This window comes from Jaminaea rosea, assembly GCF_003144245.1.
Source record: "Jaminaea rosea strain MCA 5214 unplaced genomic scaffold BDZ90scaffold_16, whole genome shotgun sequence".
In the NCBI taxonomy this organism is placed as follows: Eukaryota; Fungi; Basidiomycota; class Exobasidiomycetes; order Microstromatales; genus Jaminaea; species Jaminaea rosea.
This window is the reverse complement of record NW_020289990.1, coordinates 38,915-53,674: the sequence shown is the minus strand read 5'-3', so window position 1 is coordinate 53,674 and position 14,760 is coordinate 38,915. Positions and strand designations below refer to the sequence as shown.

General features: G+C 60.3%; 10 protein-coding genes across 10 annotated transcripts; 6 read left to right on the top strand and 4 right to left on the bottom strand.

Moving 5' to 3' along the window:
- The first annotated feature begins 41 nt into the window (after window positions 1-41).
- On the top strand, window positions 42-1,062 carry BDZ90DRAFT_234292 (hypothetical protein). The gene is made up of 2 exons (XM_025506960.1): window positions 42-680; window positions 790-1,062. The coding sequence occupies exons 1-2, from the start codon at window positions 286-288 to the stop codon at window positions 896-898; spliced, it is 504 nt and encodes a 167-aa protein (XP_025359686.1). The 5' UTR covers window positions 42-285; the 3' UTR covers window positions 899-1,062.
- Window positions 1,056-2,161, bottom strand: BDZ90DRAFT_234291 (BAR-domain-containing protein). Its single transcript, XM_025506959.1, has 4 exons — window positions 2,111-2,161; window positions 1,871-2,019; window positions 1,553-1,782; window positions 1,056-1,469 (listed from the first exon to the last, which is right to left on the bottom strand). Exons 1-4 carry the CDS (start codon window positions 2,143-2,145, stop codon window positions 1,095-1,097), a joined length of 789 nt encoding a protein of 262 aa, XP_025359685.1. The 5' UTR covers window positions 2,146-2,161; the 3' UTR covers window positions 1,056-1,094.
- A 241-nt stretch (window positions 2,162-2,402) lies between these two features.
- On the top strand, window positions 2,403-3,165 carry BDZ90DRAFT_223615 (hypothetical protein; the record flags this gene model as incomplete). Its single annotated transcript, XM_025504583.1, has 2 exons — window positions 2,403-2,573; window positions 2,659-3,165. The coding sequence occupies 2 exons, from the start codon at window positions 2,403-2,405 to the stop codon at window positions 3,163-3,165; spliced, it is 678 nt and encodes a 225-aa protein (XP_025359684.1).
- Window positions 3,166-3,702: 537 nt separating this feature from the next.
- Window positions 3,703-4,002, top strand: BDZ90DRAFT_262525 (hypothetical protein; the record flags this gene model as incomplete). The annotated part of the gene is made up of 1 exon (XM_025508496.1): window positions 3,703-4,002. The coding sequence occupies one exon, from the start codon at window positions 3,703-3,705 to the stop codon at window positions 4,000-4,002; it is 300 nt and encodes a 99-aa protein (XP_025359683.1).
- Window positions 4,003-4,950: 948 nt separating this feature from the next.
- Window positions 4,951-6,750, top strand: BDZ90DRAFT_76469 (hypothetical protein). The gene is made up of 3 exons (XM_025509856.1): window positions 4,951-5,616; window positions 5,705-5,731; window positions 5,816-6,750. Exons 1-3 carry the CDS (start codon window positions 5,238-5,240, stop codon window positions 6,415-6,417), a joined length of 1,008 nt encoding a protein of 335 aa, XP_025359682.1. The 5' UTR covers window positions 4,951-5,237; the 3' UTR covers window positions 6,418-6,750.
- On the bottom strand, window positions 6,679-8,711 carry BDZ90DRAFT_234287 (FAD/NAD(P)-binding domain-containing protein). Its single transcript, XM_025506958.1, has 3 exons — window positions 7,892-8,711; window positions 7,145-7,821; window positions 6,679-7,031 (listed from the first exon to the last, which is right to left on the bottom strand). The coding sequence occupies exons 1-3, from the start codon at window positions 8,363-8,365 to the stop codon at window positions 6,842-6,844; spliced, it is 1,341 nt and encodes a 446-aa protein (XP_025359681.1). The 5' UTR covers window positions 8,366-8,711; the 3' UTR covers window positions 6,679-6,841.
- A 170-nt stretch (window positions 8,712-8,881) lies between these two features.
- Window positions 8,882-9,878, bottom strand: BDZ90DRAFT_234286 (hypothetical protein). The gene has a single exon (XM_025506957.1). It carries the CDS (start codon window positions 9,774-9,776, stop codon window positions 8,925-8,927), a length of 852 nt encoding a protein of 283 aa, XP_025359680.1. The 5' UTR covers window positions 9,777-9,878; the 3' UTR covers window positions 8,882-8,924.
- A 154-nt stretch (window positions 9,879-10,032) lies between these two features.
- On the top strand, window positions 10,033-11,304 carry BDZ90DRAFT_234285 (Metallo-hydrolase/oxidoreductase). Its single transcript, XM_025506956.1, has one exon. The coding sequence runs from the start codon at window positions 10,141-10,143 to the stop codon at window positions 11,215-11,217; it is 1,077 nt and encodes a 358-aa protein (XP_025359679.1). The 5' UTR covers window positions 10,033-10,140; the 3' UTR covers window positions 11,218-11,304.
- Window positions 11,305-11,541: 237 nt separating this feature from the next.
- BDZ90DRAFT_234284 (MFS general substrate transporter) lies at window positions 11,542-13,511 on the top strand. Its single transcript, XM_025506955.1, has one exon. The coding sequence runs from the start codon at window positions 11,676-11,678 to the stop codon at window positions 13,014-13,016; it is 1,341 nt and encodes a 446-aa protein (XP_025359678.1). The 5' UTR covers window positions 11,542-11,675; the 3' UTR covers window positions 13,017-13,511.
- BDZ90DRAFT_234283 (hypothetical protein) lies at window positions 12,712-14,690 on the bottom strand. The gene has a single exon (XM_025506954.1). It carries the CDS (start codon window positions 14,671-14,673, stop codon window positions 13,093-13,095), a length of 1,581 nt encoding a protein of 526 aa, XP_025359677.1. The 5' UTR covers window positions 14,674-14,690; the 3' UTR covers window positions 12,712-13,092.
- Window positions 14,691-14,760: the final 70 nt, after the last annotated feature.

Genomic DNA, 14,760 nt, shown 5'->3' with positions numbered 1-14,760 from the left:
CGGGCCTGGGAGAGAGAGAGAGAGAGAGAGGAGGAGAGGAGGATTCACGCGTTCTCCACGAAACGGAGCTTTCACTCCCATCATCCGTTCCACGACGACGGCGCAGGAGGAATTGGTACTCTTTCACTTCTTTTCCTCCTCACATCCTCAACCAGTCAAACAGCTCATCCAGCCTAAAAAGCAAAGGCGCGCCAGGCAAACCTACACCTACACCTACACCTACACCTACACCTACACCTACACTCTCGCACGTCCAGCATCCACCCCCGCCTGCGCCCGCCCATCATGTCCTCCGAAGAAGGCTTCCGTCTCCGCACAAAGGACGACCCCATCGGGTCCATCTCGATCCCCAAGCTCATCCGCTCTTCGGTCCGCCATGGCGAGTTCCAATTCATGTTCCTCGTCCCGCACTTTGTCCTCCCCGCGTACGGCATCTACCGCCTGGCCCACTCGCAGGGCATCTACCCGGCGCACCTCGAGCCGCTCGCTGAGGTGGTCCTCGCGGTAGTTCAGGGCGTGGCTGTGGGTGGGTTGATCACGTTTGGATGGTTGAGGTTCAGCGCTGCGGGGAGGAGATTGCAGGGGAGGATAGAAGCAGGAGCAGCTACGCCCGGTGAGGCAAAGGCGCAGAAGAAGATGCAATTGGGGTTCGCCTTGTGCGCGTACGTGCTGTTTGCTACGTGAGTGTGATGCGCGAGCGGCGAGGATGCAGCAGTGTTGGAGAAGGAGGAGCAGCAGTGACTGACCATCTTCATCTTCCCTGTCTCACCGCACCTTGCGCACGCGCAGCACCCTCTGGCTGGTACTCCCGCCGGCAGATGGTCCAAAGACGGCAGCGATGAAGAAGACGGCGAGGCGGTACGGGCTCAAGGCGGAGAATATCCCGAGCTTCTCATAGGGCTGCCGTCGGCGAGCAGGAACCGAATGCCTCGCTCCATCTCGCCTTCATCGACATACCATCCTCCCCTCGCCCCCTCCACGCCCGCTAATCCCTTTGACTCGCCACGTCTTTCGCGCTCCTCTACACGTTTCGATGCAATGCTATTCAAGCGTCATGATATCAAAAAAGAAGAATCGCATTCTCCCGTCGCGGGCTACGCTGCCAACCCACAAATACTCATCTCCCGCATCTCCGCCAGAACCCCTTCAACCTGCGCATCCAGCCCTCCATCCGCATACTCCTCTCGCACCCCCTCAGCAAAGAATCGTTGCACTCCACCCATCTTCTCGTAACCCTCTTCAGAGAATTTGGCCTGCATCCGTACCATGGCTTCGAAGCTTGGGTCAAGGTAAGGGATGCGGAGATCGACGAGTTGAGGCAGGTCCTCGAGGCACTGCGTGTTGAGCGTCTCGAAGAGGAGCTGCGCGTCATTGAGCTCCTTTTCGGCGCGGGGGAGCTTAGCAGGGTCGTCCGAGGGCTTGTCGATTAGCTTGCGATGCTTGCTGCGGGCGGCGTCGTAGTCGAGGAGCTACGCGGGCGGGACGAGAAGGTGGAGGAGGTCAGGCTGCCATTGCGGGAGGTATTCATCATGCCGGGTCCCGACGGGCGCACCTTCTTATTTCTCTTTTCGATATTCTTGTTGATCTCCGGGAAATAGCTGCACAGCTTCCCTACGGGCTCGAGGACAGTAGCCCGGTAAGGCGCATCGAGTTCGCGGGCCGTCTTTGTGTCCAGCTCCTCGACTGCACGACGATAAGCGCCAGCGGCCATGGCTGCGTCGGACGAGTCTGTGAACATGCCATCGATGGCTTCTGCCATTCGGGCTTGGGAGGAGGCGAGGCCTGCGTGTGCGATGGGCGGGGAAGATGGATGACGATCAGCTGCCATTCACTCGATCCAAGTTGGGGAGAATCGCAGCGCTGCACGCACTCCTCATTGAGTCGAGGTAGGCCTTTGCCTCCTTTTGCAATGTTTGACATTCCTTCTCCAGCTGACGATACTTGGCTTCCTCGTCTGCAAACTCATTGTCTACCGTGCGTTCCACCTGGCCCGTCTTCATCATTATCCCCGTCCCGGCGCTGCGAGCGGGCGAGAAGGGCAGAGATAGGAGGGAATGTCAGTGGAAGGTCGAAAGGAGGTTGAGCGAGGTATTGCAGCGCATGCACGCACCGGTTGATGGACTTTTTGAATCCTGACCAGCTCATCTTGGGCGCTGCGTGGTAATGAGATGATGAGGTTGATGGTGGAGAGTCAAGGCACGTCTCGAGGCGGTGCGGCCCTTGTGCCTGCATCGTCTGCCGCTCAGACCAGACGCCTCCGCCTCCGCCTCCGCCCTCCGCTTGCCGCTTGCCGCTCTTGGACTTCGCATCATGGCTTGAGCACGGACTCTCTCTCTGCGCTCAGTCCACTCCCAATCCTCTCATCCTCACCACCCCACCCCCTCCTCATTGCCATTGCGACCATGAACCGTCTCTTTGGCTCGCGCAACGCAGCACCAAAGCTCAGCATGGCCGATGCCATCAAGAGCACAGAGGAGCGTGCGGATGGCGTCGAGGTCAAGATTCGAAAGCTCGATGGCGAGTTGGCCAGGTATCGCGATCAGATGAAGAAGATGAGGGATGGGCCTGGGAAGGTGAGTCGCAAGTGCGACGACGATCAGTGACATCAGTGTGCTTTTCATCTGACCAGAAACAATGCTTCGTTCTTGCGATCCACAGTCAGCTATCCAGCAACGCGCCCTTCGCGTGCTCCGCCAAAAACGCCTCTACGAATCGCAGCTCTCCCAACTTCAACAACAGTCCTACAACATGGAACAAGCCACGATGACGACGGAAAACCTACGCAACACCATGGCAACAGTAGACGCAATGTCCACAGCCAACAAGGAGATGAAGAAGACGTACGGCAAGATCGACCTAGACAAGATTGAGGACGTGCAAGACGACATGGAGGACCTCATCGAGCGCGCCAACGAGGTGCAGGAGACCCTCGGGCGCAGCTATGGTGTGCCAGATGATGTGGATGAGAGTGGTTTGCAGGCGGAGTTGGATGCTTTGGAGGATGATCTGCTTCAGGAGGGATTGAGCGGTGAGACCGAGGGGGCCATGCCTAGCTACTTGCAGCAAGACAGTACGAGCGCACTGCCTGACTTTGTGGACGAAGCGCCGCAGCAGCAGCATGAGTCGGTGAGTGGGCGCGAAGACGCGGAGGCTCGGTGGCGATGATGAGCTGACAACACTAGTTTGTCTTTCCCTGCGCAGCACGAGGCCCTACGAGCGGCGTAGGCAACCCCCCTTTGGCCTTTCCCGCCAATGTCTCCGACTCGTCTTGGCTCCTCTTGTACAATAGCATCCACCTTCTCTCCATCCATACTCATCAGCGTCACCAGCCCTCCCTTCTGCGCGCAATACCAGGCTTCTTCCTTGGCTGGACCGAACTTGTTGATCTCTGCGCCCGGTTGACACTCAGTCGCGCTCGACCTCTCAGTGGAACTCGAATGCGAGCGCGAGTGCGGATGCGAGTGCGAGTACGAAGGGGTCTGGTCGTGTCTCAAGGCGGAGTAGCAACGCAGGTAGCCCCGACAATAGGTGAGCGACGAGCGACGACGAGGGACGTGCTCACAACACGCCTCCTCCCGTCTAGTCTCTACGTCCAACTATCCTCCTCTGCAGCATCCACTGACCTCGTGCTGACACAGTCGTTGAGGAGGGAGTGACTGGATCACTCTCCCCGAGCTGATAGCGAACAGCATCAGCATCAGCATGGCGGATCCAACCCGCTCCGGCTACCCTCAACAACAACAGCGACAACACGGCGGCGCACCTCGTCCTCGTCGCTCTCCCTTCCTTTCACCTCTTTGCGAGCCAGTCAACCCCTCTACGCAAGCGACACAAAGTCGGCCGGAGAGCCCACGCTGGATGACCTTGCAGGATGCTACCTCCTCCTCATCAGACGCACGTCGCTCCACTTACCTCGCCCGATCCACGTCGACCACGCACAGCACCTCTTCCACAACTCAGCCTCCCTCATCTCAACAGAGCCTTGCTCAGCATCACTCGTGATTCCACCCGGAGTGCACGTCCGACCCCTCACTCTGGCATCAGCTGGTCTCCTCGAGCTTCCCACCGCCAACCCGAGCCGAACGCGCAGGTGCGCCACAATAATACTCGACCGCCATGTCGACATTACCGATCCCGTGCGCAGACCCATCGTTGAAGCATGTCGGATCAAAGGCAGCGCTTCTCAAACCGTGCCGTCAACCCTGCGGCCCGCGCTTGCCCGCAGATGCTCACGTCTCGCCGCCGCCGCCTCCGCTCACTGACGAGCCGTGTGAGGCTCGCTGACACACTCCTTCGTTGAGCGGGGGAGATATAAAGTGCCTGCTCTCCGATCTCCTTCTTTCCCTCACGCCTCACCACACTCACAATGCTCAAGCTCGTCTACCTCCTCGCTGTTGCCGCCCTCGCCCACAGGGCCTACGCTACCGTGTGGGGGACATGCTGGCCCGACAAGGGATGCACGGCTAGTACTCGCGCCAAGCTCCCCTCCGACGTCAGCTGGCCTGGAGGCAATGCGACGCAGGTTTCGCTGGTGAACAGGCCATGGTGTGCCTCGTTCAATCGCCATGGTGCGGATCCCAAGGCCATCACCTCCGTATGCCAGGTGCGTACGAGTGAGCCGTGTGTAGCTGGAGTTCGGCTGATCAACGTATCTTCTACGCCTTGACAGAACACCGCTTGCACGTCGCGCTGCTTGATGATCACGGAGAATCAGTGCCTTGATGCGCAAGAGGGTCAGCGATGGCTGTGTTTGTCGAAGATTTGAGCCAAGAAGGACGGACGAGGATGTAGCTGCTACGCTGGGTCGAATGCCATTGCGCCTGCTAGCTGCGCTCACTCAATTTGGCGGTGCGGTGTGCCTTGCCCGCAAATCGAGGTCAAAGTGTGAAGCGAGGCCGAGTTGAGTGACGCCCGTCGCGACGCCGCCCGCACTCGACGCCGCGTCAGCCTTGCGCTCACTGACTGAGTGAGTCAGGCACCGAGTGCGGCCTCGCACTGAGCAGTCACATCCGCTCAACGTCGTCGCCCGCGACCGCTCCAACGGCTCAGCCAGTCAATTCTGTGGGCATCCGCACGTCTTTGCCTTTCTTACCATCACAACGACTCGACCTCAGCCCGCTCCCCTCCCCGATTCCTCCCTTTCCATTGTACATCGCCAACTCCAGCTTAGCAGCACCACGCATCACGCACCACGCCCCACGCTCGCACGCACGCACACACGCCCACATACCAGCATCATGCTCTTCATCACCGCTCTCTGGTTTCTGCTCGCCACCGCTACGACGTACGTGGTGGCAACCGACCCCGATGGGTCGTCTTACCCTCCTCCCAACACGCCCGACAGCCTCCCCGTCAACGACACGATCCCCCTCGTAGCCTTCGACTGCAGCAAGACGCCCGCGGTGTGTGCCACCATCTGCGACTGGTACGGCCAGGCTGAGCGCGAGGGAGGTTACAGATGCGACAGTGCCTTGAGCCTCGACTCGGCCGACCATCACAAGCTCAAGACTCGCGATGGCCTCGATGAGCCTGAGAGGTGCGGTGACGAGCGCGACTATACTGGATCGGGCGAGTGCAAGGTCGCTTTCCCTCCCAGGGACACGCACCAGGGCAAGCGTGAGTTGCGGTGCGGCGTGGATGCGACGCTACTCTCACTGACATGACCGTCTCTTTCCCTCTTCTTCCCCTGCTCCACCACTCCCAGTCAGTGTTGGCCGCCAGAAGAGCAAGCGTGAGTGGCGGTGACGAGATCAACTTAGGCTGAGCGCGTCGCTCACACCTCCCCTCCCCTGCTGCCTCGCTCCCGCAACCCCAGCTGGCGCTGGCCGCCGTGGCTACTCGACCTACCCCGCCATCGCTCGCGCCGAGGCTCCCGCTCACGAAGTCAAGCTCTACCGGGACCAGCTCAACAGCCTCTTCCATCGCAGGGACAATGGCTGGAACTTCATCGCCGCCGTGGCTCAGTACGATGGAATTAATCAGTGCAACGCAGCGAGCGACAACTACCATCACGCCCGACGTAAGGTCCTGATCCCTCAGGATTGCATTCAGCTGCCCACCAGCAACAACAGCAAGGGCCTCAAAAAGACGCGAGCCTCTCGTCTCAAGTCGCACATCTACACGCTCGACTCTGGCAAGAAGGTGCTCGCTCGGGGAATGCACGGCCTGCCTCCCGTCCGCAGCGTCTTCCTCGTTGATGAGACGCACCCCGATGGAGGTCGTCACGAGGCGATCAAGCAGTCCAAAGCTCTACCCATGCCTCCCTTCATCGGCGTCTCAGCCCGCAGCGATGGTGGGGACCCAACCAATGGCTCCTCCACGTCTACCACGCTCGAGGTCGGCGCCCCTTGCACGTGCCTACCTCAGAGCTCTGATGGCGGGGACTACGGCGATGACGGTGACAACCAAAAGTCGTAGCGCACGCGCGCGCCGCCCAGCACACCCAGCATATACACACCACTTCTCTCATTCGGCGTCGACTTAGTGCGCCCAACACGCAAGTACACACCACTTCTCACACGCGGCGTCGACTGAGTCTGCCCAACACCAGCTCATGTAGTGCTAGTCTCGTCTCTCTGTCTCGATAGCTCCCCGCCTGACGCCTTTGCGGTCGACTGACTCGACTCGCCTGGCTGTATCAAGAGCACTGTCATCGTCCTCTCCTCGCGCCGTGTCCGCCGTGGCAATATCATCCTAGCTTTGCGCGCGAGCAGACTGGCATGTCATTGCGTTTGCCTTTCGCTTTTGGGAGATCGTACAGCTCGTCAAGTCATCGTCATACAAGAGTGGTGAGAGCGTCGCGAGAACATCGCGCACGTCGCCAGAACGTCGCTGCGCCGCCTTACTTGGCGGGAGACACGGTAGCGGCCGCCTGGTCTGCAATCGTAGCGGCGGCAGGCCTAGCCTTCCAGCCCTGCGGACCAGCCCACGTCCCCTTGACCATGCTCTTGAAGTAGACCCAGGGGAAGAAGCGCGTCTTCATGGGCAGGAAGTACGACTTGGGCTCGGCTTGATTGATGAACTTGCCGAACCTGGGCGCGAGGAGCGAGAGGAGGGAGAGAGAGAGATGTCAGCAGAGCAATCATGGATGCCCGCGTTCATGGCTGCCCGCGTTCATGGCTGCCCGCATCGCGCACACACTCACGTCTCCTTTGGTTTGCCCCCGTAGAGGAACTCAGCGAGCAAGAGATGCCCATGATCCGTAGGAATCGGGCAGCTCGTGTACCCATTGTACATGGCCCCCGGCTCCTTGCCCTGCATGGCATTGATCACGTTTGTGACCAGCACCTGACTCTCAGCCGTAACAGCCGCAGCGGTCTTGCTGGTCGGCAAGCTACTCGCATCGCCCAATGACCAGACATTGGGGAACTTCTTGTGCTGCAAAGTCGCATCGTCAACGTCTACGAATCCGGCCTCGTTGGCTAGGGCGCTCTTCTTTACAAAGTCGTAGGGACCCATGGGAGGGGTGACGTGCAGCATGTCGAAGGGAAGTCGGACCTGCTCATTGTTCGGAGCGTCGAAGACGGCTTCGCTTCCCTCGACTGCAGTGAGATTATGGCCGTATCGAGCGGGGATGTTACGCTCCTTGCGGAGGCGCTCGAGGGTCTCATTGTAGCGTGGTACGCCGAACATGGCTTGGAGGCCAGTAGCAAAGGTGATCTCCGTCTTGTCGAGGAGGCCACGTTTGCGCCATAGGTCCCAGGAGAGCCACATGATCTTTTGCGGGGCACCGGCGCATTTGACTACTCCGGCTGGCTGGGTGAAGATGGCCTTGCCACCGCGGAAGGCGTCGGCCATGTCCCACGTCTTGTCGCAGAAGGCCTGGCGGGGCGTGAGGGAGCAGGGAGTGAGAGGCCATACGACGGTAGGCTCGGCTCGGCGCGGTACTCACGTATTTGTAGATGGTCCCAACAGGTGTTCGCTCGTCGGTCAGCGCGTCCCTCAACCCCTTGACGGCGTCGATCTTGATCTCGATCCCCGGGCAGACGATGAGCTGATCATAAGAGAGGGATCTGTCCCCCAGATTGACCACGTTACGCTCCGGCTCGAAAGTCTGCACGGCAGACGTGTAGTGTGTGAGTCGCTTGTCCAGAATATCCGCCACGGGCCTGCGCAGGTCTGTCTTTTTCCTGATTCCAGCGCCGACGAGCGTCCATCCCGGCTGGTAGTGATGGTGCTGCGATGGCTCGACTACAGCAATCTCCCCACTACCTACGAGCTTGGAGGCCAGCAGTTGATGAGCAGCAGAGGACCCTGCAGCGCCAGCGCCTACGACGACGATGCGGTGGTGCTTTGGTGCGGCGGCTGGTGTGGCCAGGCTGCGCGTTGCGCTGGCGCCAAAGCGTCTGACTGGTGTTGCGAGCATGGCGGGTGGGAAGGACGAGTGGGTGGCGAAGAAGAGACACGCTCAAGGTGATGATGAGAAGGCGCACAAATAATAGGCTGCGCATCGTCGTGGGTGCGCGATTAGGTCAAGGGTCGAGCGGGTCGAGCGGATCAAGCGGGAGCCGCTAATGTGCCGGCGGGCAGGCTGCACAGCGTCGTTTCGTTTCGTGGAGGCGGGTTGTTCCTTGCTGTGAGTCATGGCAGTCAGACAAGGTTGGGACCACTGAGCGAATGGGTGTGGAGAGCACTTTATTGATGATCAATGGGAGGGTGAGCATTGCGCGAGGATGGCAGGTGGTAGGGAGGGAAGGTGGGAGCGAGCGGTGTGGCGTCGAAGGGGAAAAAAAGACGCCGAGGCGAGGCGAGGCGAGAAGCGGGGGTGAGATCCGCGAGGGCGTGCGGGCGTGCGGGCGGGCAGGGCAGGCGGAGGGGCTGCTTTCCTTTGCCATCAAACTACGCCCCTCATCTCATTCGTGCTCGTGCTCGCGCGCTCGCAAATGGTATCAAATGCATGCTGTTTGCTGTCTATCAAACGCGATCTACGCACAACGACCAGTCGCTTGCTTCTTCGCCGGCTGGAACCAAAGCACCACGATGCCAATACAGCGCAGCCCAAAGCCGAGATACATGGCTGCTGCTGGTCCGCTAAAGGAGTGAGCCAGAGATCCAAGGACGATGCCTAGCACAAAGAGGAGCAGATAGAGTGCCCTCAAATCTCGCGTATGCGGCGCCTTTAATGAGAAGAGGGTGGGAAGTGTAAGGAAATCCACCATGGGTCCAGTAAGCATGGCGGTGGGCACTTCTTGAATACCGGAGCAACGCGCGAGGGAGACTTGCAACCCGCCTACCGTAGCGAGGAGAGAGACGGGGATCGCGTTTGCCTGACCTCGACTCTCTAGTACCCCAGTGACGGTCAATGTTGCAACGAGGAGGAGTAGCCCTGCCTGAATTACGCCGGTAGTTAGGAACCAGCCCCGCCTGCAATGCCCTACGCGTGCGCCAATCTGACCAGAGATGAAGGCGCAGAGGAGGAAGAAGACGAGGCTCAGCCCCGTGGATAGGAGAGGAGGAGCAGTCACGAGGGCTGGGGGTCTGTATTTGCCTACGAGGCCGATGGCGTGGGCCGGGAGGAGGATGACGTTTCCCGTTTGGTTGGAGGCGAAGACGGCGTACTCGCCAAAGGAGACGGCATCCAGTACTCCTGTGGCTAGAGTGGTGAGGAGTAGCTGCGCTTCCAGCCAGCCTCCTCCGAGGGTGTCGGTGAGGCGGGTACGAGGACCTTGTTGCGCGTCGTGGTCGCTATGCCTGTCATCGCTATCGCTGTTGTCGCTGTTGGTCATTGCGAGCTCGTGGGGCGCTTCGCGTGGTGCCAGCTTGTCATCCTTTGACATCGCGGTGCGTGCGTGGTTGGCAAAGACGAAGAGGAAATGGTACGGTGCTGATGCTTATTGATAAAGTTATTGCCCTGATCACATGACCAGCATTTGATTGGCTCCTGCAAAAGCCTCGTAACTGGTAGCGCATTTGTGCCAGGCCTTGCCGTCGGTTGCTTATCGGGCGTTTAATCCAGGCCGGCCGATTGAAGGGCGAGAGGTGGGCGGGCGGGGCGAAGCGGGCCGTCGCGCCCTTGCGATACCCGCCCGGTAAAGTTAAGTGAGGGGGGGATTGGTGATGCTGAGCAGGCCGGGTGGAGCGAGAGCGATTCCATCTTGACCTCCTATCCATTCCATCCAACCGACGACCACCCTTCTCGCCATGTCAACTCCCCTGGTAACGGTTCCCCTGCGAGCTCTGGCCCGCGCTAGTCGACCCTCCTCACGCCAAATCCTCACGGCCTCCACGCGAGCTTCGTCCTCTCGAGTCGCCCCGACGCCCGCCCCCACGCTCGCCCGCCTCTCTCCTCGCTTCGAGGCCATCCGAACCCTGGCCACAACGACGTCCTCCCCTACGACGCAAGTGACCCCCTTTTACCACCAAGCGACGGGCTCTTGGACCTATGTAGTTACGGACGTCGAGACGCGCCAGGCAGTGGTCATTGACCCGGTTCTGGACCTCGACGTCTCAACAGGCAAAGTAGACTCTGCCCCTCTTCAACCCGTCGTCGACCATCTCCGCAACACAAATGCACGCTGCACCCGCATCCTCGAGACGCACGTCCACGCCGACCACCTGACTGGCTCCCGCGTGCTGCGCGAGATGCTCCTCGGCGCAGGTGGGGATGTGGCCAACATCCCCATCGGCATCGGTGCTGGGGTACGCAAAGTGCAGGAAACGATTGCGCCCAAGTACGGGATCAACCTCGATGAGGTACGAGCTGCCTTTGACGAGTACCACGAGCCTGGGTCGGCCATCCCTTTGGGTAACTCGCAGATCCGCGTCCACCACATGCCCGGTCACACGTCCGACCATCTAGGCTATCAAGTCAATCAAGACATCTTTACGGGAGACGTTATCCTCATGCCCGACATCGGGACAGCGCGTACCGATTTCCCCGGTGGGGCATCCCTCGACTTGGCTGCTACGCTGGAGAAGTTGATTGGCCTTCCTCGCTCCACTCGCATCCATGTTGGGCACGACTACCCTCCGCAGGGTAGGGAGGCGAGAAGCTGTATGACGTTGGAGGAGCAGATGGAGAATGTGCACATCCAAGCGCTCAAGAAGGGGACGTTTGTTCAGGAGAGGGAGAAGAGGAACAAGGCATTGGGAGCGCCGAGACTTATTCATCCGAGTCTGCAGTTCAACGTGGCTGGGGGAAGATTGCTGAGGGATCATTTCGTGTTCCCAGCTGTTTCGACGGGAGAGGTAGCCAAGGCGGCCTTCCCCAAGCATTGAGGGCGCGTAGCTTTCTGATTTCACTTCGTTTATGCTGCTCCACCACTTTGTCGTGCGATGTGTATGCAATGCTACGACTCTTATGACCACGCGCGATGATCCTCGTGACAAGGAGGGATGTTCTGCCCCTCGCCGGGGAGAGTCAAGAGATCGTCGTGGGACCCTGCTGCCCCGCACCCGTGGCCCACCCGCTGCGCCGAGGCTGACTGGCTTTTCCGCGTTACCGGCGGCAAGTCCGCCAAGTTGGACCGCGGACTGAATTCGCTCCGTTACGCTCCAAGTGCTCCTTCCAGTCCGCCCAATTCCAGCCCTCGTTACTTGCCTCCGAGTCACTCTCACACAACCCTCTCAAATGATGCCGAGATAGCGCGTCGTACTCAGCGTTCCTGTCCTTGTCACTACACATTCCTGCCGCCAGCATGGCCTCCCCCTCTCCCTCTCCCTCGCCTGGCCACGAAATGGGCCCGCTACGCCGCTGGACCGCCTCCTTCCTTACCCTGCTAGCATTGGCCGCCTGCCTCTCAAACGGCTCAGCCTTCACAGTCGCTCACACTCTCCTCGCCGACGAGTTCAGCATCGATGAATCCACAATAGCCAACACCTACTGGCCCGTCACGACGTGGGCCATCGGCGGGGCCTTGTTCGCCCTCGTAGCCGTCCCCCTCATGGAGGATCACGGCATCTACTGGCCTTTTCTAGCGTCGTGGGTGGCAATGATAGTCTGCATCGTACCACAAGCAGTAGCGCGCAACTATGCGACTGTGCTTGTGACGCGATTCCTCACGGGCGGATTCGTGGGGATCATAGCCACTTCTAGCATCTCGATCTTGACGGGATTGTGGAGCGACGAGAGAACGAGAGGCATGTGGGTCGGAGGGTACATGGCTGCGTACATTATTGGCTCCTCAGTGGGACCCGTCATAGGGAGTATAGTCCTGTCAACGGGAGCTGGCTGGCGTGCCATATTCTGGACACAAGCAGTCTACCTCGCCGTGCTCCTCCCCTTTCTCGCCTTGCTCCTCCCTCAAGTCCAGGCACACGTAGAACCCAAGTCCACGCAAACAAGTATCCCAGTGACTGTACGCCGCGCAATCCTCATGCTGGCAACGGAGCCACTCGTGCTAAGCTGCACCGCATGGACGTCGTTCCTCCTCGGCACAATCTACCTTTTCACGCAGTCCGTCGAGCAAGTCTACTTGGAGCTCTACGGCTGGGATGCCACGCAGGCCGGCTTCGTTCAAGCGGCAACCGTCGTGGGGGAGCTGTGCTCTATCCCTTTTTTGTTCCTCACCAACTCTCTCTACTGGGCAGACGCACGTCGCAATGGCAGAGGCACCCCGCGCGCCGAGGCTCGTCTTCACCTTGCCCTCCCTGGCGGCTTGATAGGCGTCACGGGTGGGATGATGGTGTACGCCTTCTCCTCGTACCCGCACGTACACTGGATGGGACCAACAGTCGGCCTCGCAATGGTAGGGTGCGGCAGCGTCATCGTAATCAATTGCGTCGCCTCATACGTTGTGGACGCCTACGCCGACGTGGCCGGGAGCGCAATGACGGCCCTCGCTTTGGGGGAGAATAGCTTCATCGCCTTTCTGCCCTTGGCGGCGCAGCCTATGTACACGAGGTTGGGCCTCAATTGGGCCTCCTTTCTCCTAGCATGCGTGTCCCTCGCCCTTTCCACCATCCCGCTCTTTGTGTTCGCGAAGGCATGGAAGGTGGGGCCGCGCGGGTACTTGAGGGAAGTGCAGTCGCGCGGGAGGACATTGGAGAGTCGTACCACTACAACCGGGTCTCTGTAATCGATCGTCCGCCTCTTTGTGGGCTGGACGCCATCTTATTTTGTACAATTGCAACGCATCGCCATGGTCACCGCTCTCACTGCTCCTGCCCCTCCTTCCCTTCCTTCCCTCCCAGCGCCCTCCATCGCATTACGACTCTATCCCCGCCACTGCTCCCACCCCCGCCATTCCGCCTCTCCATCTCCAGCGCATGGAAGGCATCGCTCAGCAAGACGCGTTTACGCTTCTTCCTCTCCTCTTCCTGCTTAGCCAGAGCTCGAAGGGAGAGGTCACCCCAGCCTTGTGGATTCACCGTCCCTTCCCTCGCGATGGGCGAGCCAGCCTTGCCCGAGGGAGCGCGTGCCCAGCCTGCTTGGTTGCCCTCCTGCTGCTGCACGGGGGGTTGAGGAGCGAAGCGTGGTTTGGGAAGATTGCTTGCGGGGCTCATCCCGCCCTCTCCACCTGCTGACCCGAATCCTCCTCCCCCCGCCCCCGCGCCGGCTCCACCACCCATCGTCATCCACTTGGGCATCGACCCGCCCAAACTACCCAACGCTCTTGCTGCCGTATTGTTTGCGAGGCGCCGACGCACGTCGTCGGACATGTTCTTTGCACTCATACTCGCCGTCGCGTTGGATGCGATTGGTGCTGCCGTCGGGGTCGAAGGGCCTGTAGTACCATCGCCTGAACCGGGCGCTGATCCTGATCCTCCGCCGCCATTCGCGCTGCTACTCGCGTTCGTCGCGAGCTTCGCCTTCTTGCGCGATGAGCCGCCCTCTTCAGTGTCGTCGCCCGCACCACCGTCCATTATAGAGTCGTCATTGGCGCCGTCCTTGCTAGCCAGCGGTGTGGACACGCCGGCAGCCCTCTCGGCTTCCCTCCTCTCCCTCTCGGCACGTAGCTGTGCCCTCTTCCTCCGCATCACCGCTTCTTGCCCACGCTCCGCCTTCTCTAGCGCCCTAAGCCATTTGCTCGGATCGCTCAGCAGCTCCTCGTGATAGAGTGGTCTCTTCTCCTTTTGCTTCCCATCCTTCTTCCCCCGACTGCCCTCCTCAAGCGGAGGCTCCCGCTCCGCATCACTCCAACCACGATGTCTCGCCGCGCGCACCATTCCTTCGAGGAGGTTGCGAAAACGAATCCTCGCCCCCGCAGAGAGGATGTTGAGCACTTCTGGGTCCACGTCGTTTATATCGTACGAGGAGGAGGTGCGGTGTACCATTTGCGCTAGAGGGAGCAGTTGCAGGTAGCCCGTCGACGAGGAGGAAGAGGACGCAGAGGATGAGGCAGCAGCGCCTGTTTGACCGCGCTGCGTTGAGTTGGAGTAGGGGTCCGACGGCGGTGGTGCCTGACGTTCCCCTGCTCGGAGAGCTTCCTCCTCTGCGCGTAGATCGATACCGCCTGCTGCGACCCATGAGTTCGCGTTCGAGTTCGAGCTGGAGCTCGCATTCTGATTGGAAGAGGACGAAGTAGATGGGCCAGCGTTTCCTTGCCCCGATCCCGGCGCTCTGAAGGGATGAGCGACGAGATGCTGTGATGCGTTTGGCTGGAAGCCTTGCTGGATGGCGGCAGCAGCCGCTGCCGAGCTGGGCGGGTGTGGCTGTGATGCTGGTGATTGTGCGGGAGCGGACGGACTAGAGGCATGCTGGGTTGGCCCGACGCCGTTGGCTGGTGAGGCCATGGGCGGTGAGGGTGATGATGGTGATCAGGAGCGAGAGGAGCGAGAGGAGCGAGAGAGAAAGCTGCTCAGCACAACCGACGGCGACGC

Excerpts from the sequence above, each read along its gene's own strand:
- BDZ90DRAFT_234292 (XM_025506960.1), top strand. The coding sequence starts at position 286 with ATGTCCTCCGAAGAAGGCTTCCGTCTCCGCACAAAGGACGACCCCATC. Across the intron at positions 681-789 it reads GCGTACGTGCTGTTTGCTAC|CACCCTCTGGCTGGTACTCC; the intron begins GTGAGTGTGATG and ends GCGCACGCGCAG.
- BDZ90DRAFT_234291 (XM_025506959.1), bottom strand. The coding sequence starts at position 2,145 with ATGAGCTGGTCAGGATTCAAAAAGTCCATCAACCG. Across the intron at positions 2,020-2,110 it reads TTCAAAAAGTCCATCAACCG|CGCCGGGACGGGGATAATGA; the intron begins GTGCGTGCATGC and ends GCCCGCTCGCAG. Across the intron at positions 1,470-1,552 it reads TCGAAAAGAGAAATAAGAAG|CTCCTCGACTACGACGCCGC; the intron begins GTGCGCCCGTCG and ends CCGCCCGCGTAG.
- BDZ90DRAFT_76469 (XM_025509856.1), top strand. The coding sequence starts at position 5,238 with ATGCTCTTCATCACCGCTCTCTGGTTTCTGCTCGCCACCGCTACGACG. Across the intron at positions 5,617-5,704 it reads GGACACGCACCAGGGCAAGC|TCAGTGTTGGCCGCCAGAAG; the intron begins GTGAGTTGCGGT and ends CACCACTCCCAG. Across the intron at positions 5,732-5,815 it reads TGGCCGCCAGAAGAGCAAGC|CTGGCGCTGGCCGCCGTGGC; the intron begins GTGAGTGGCGGT and ends CCGCAACCCCAG.
- BDZ90DRAFT_234287 (XM_025506958.1), bottom strand. The coding sequence starts at position 8,365 with ATGCTCGCAACACCAGTCAGACGCTTTGGCGCCAGCGCAACGCGCAGC. Across the intron at positions 7,822-7,891 it reads TTGGGACCATCTACAAATAC|GCCTTCTGCGACAAGACGTG; the intron begins GTGAGTACCGCG and ends ACGCCCCGCCAG. Across the intron at positions 7,032-7,144 it reads GGGGGCAAACCAAAGGAGAC|GTTCGGCAAGTTCATCAATC; the intron begins GTGAGTGTGTGC and ends CCTCGCGCCCAG.
- BDZ90DRAFT_234286 (XM_025506957.1), bottom strand. The coding sequence starts at position 9,776 with ATGTCAAAGGATGACAAGCTGGCACCACGCGAAGCGCCCCACGAGCTC.
- BDZ90DRAFT_234285 (XM_025506956.1), top strand. The coding sequence starts at position 10,141 with ATGTCAACTCCCCTGGTAACGGTTCCCCTGCGAGCTCTGGCCCGCGCT.
- BDZ90DRAFT_234284 (XM_025506955.1), top strand. The coding sequence starts at position 11,676 with ATGGGCCCGCTACGCCGCTGGACCGCCTCCTTCCTTACCCTGCTAGCA.
- BDZ90DRAFT_234283 (XM_025506954.1), bottom strand. The coding sequence starts at position 14,673 with ATGGCCTCACCAGCCAACGGCGTCGGGCCAACCCAGCATGCCTCTAGT.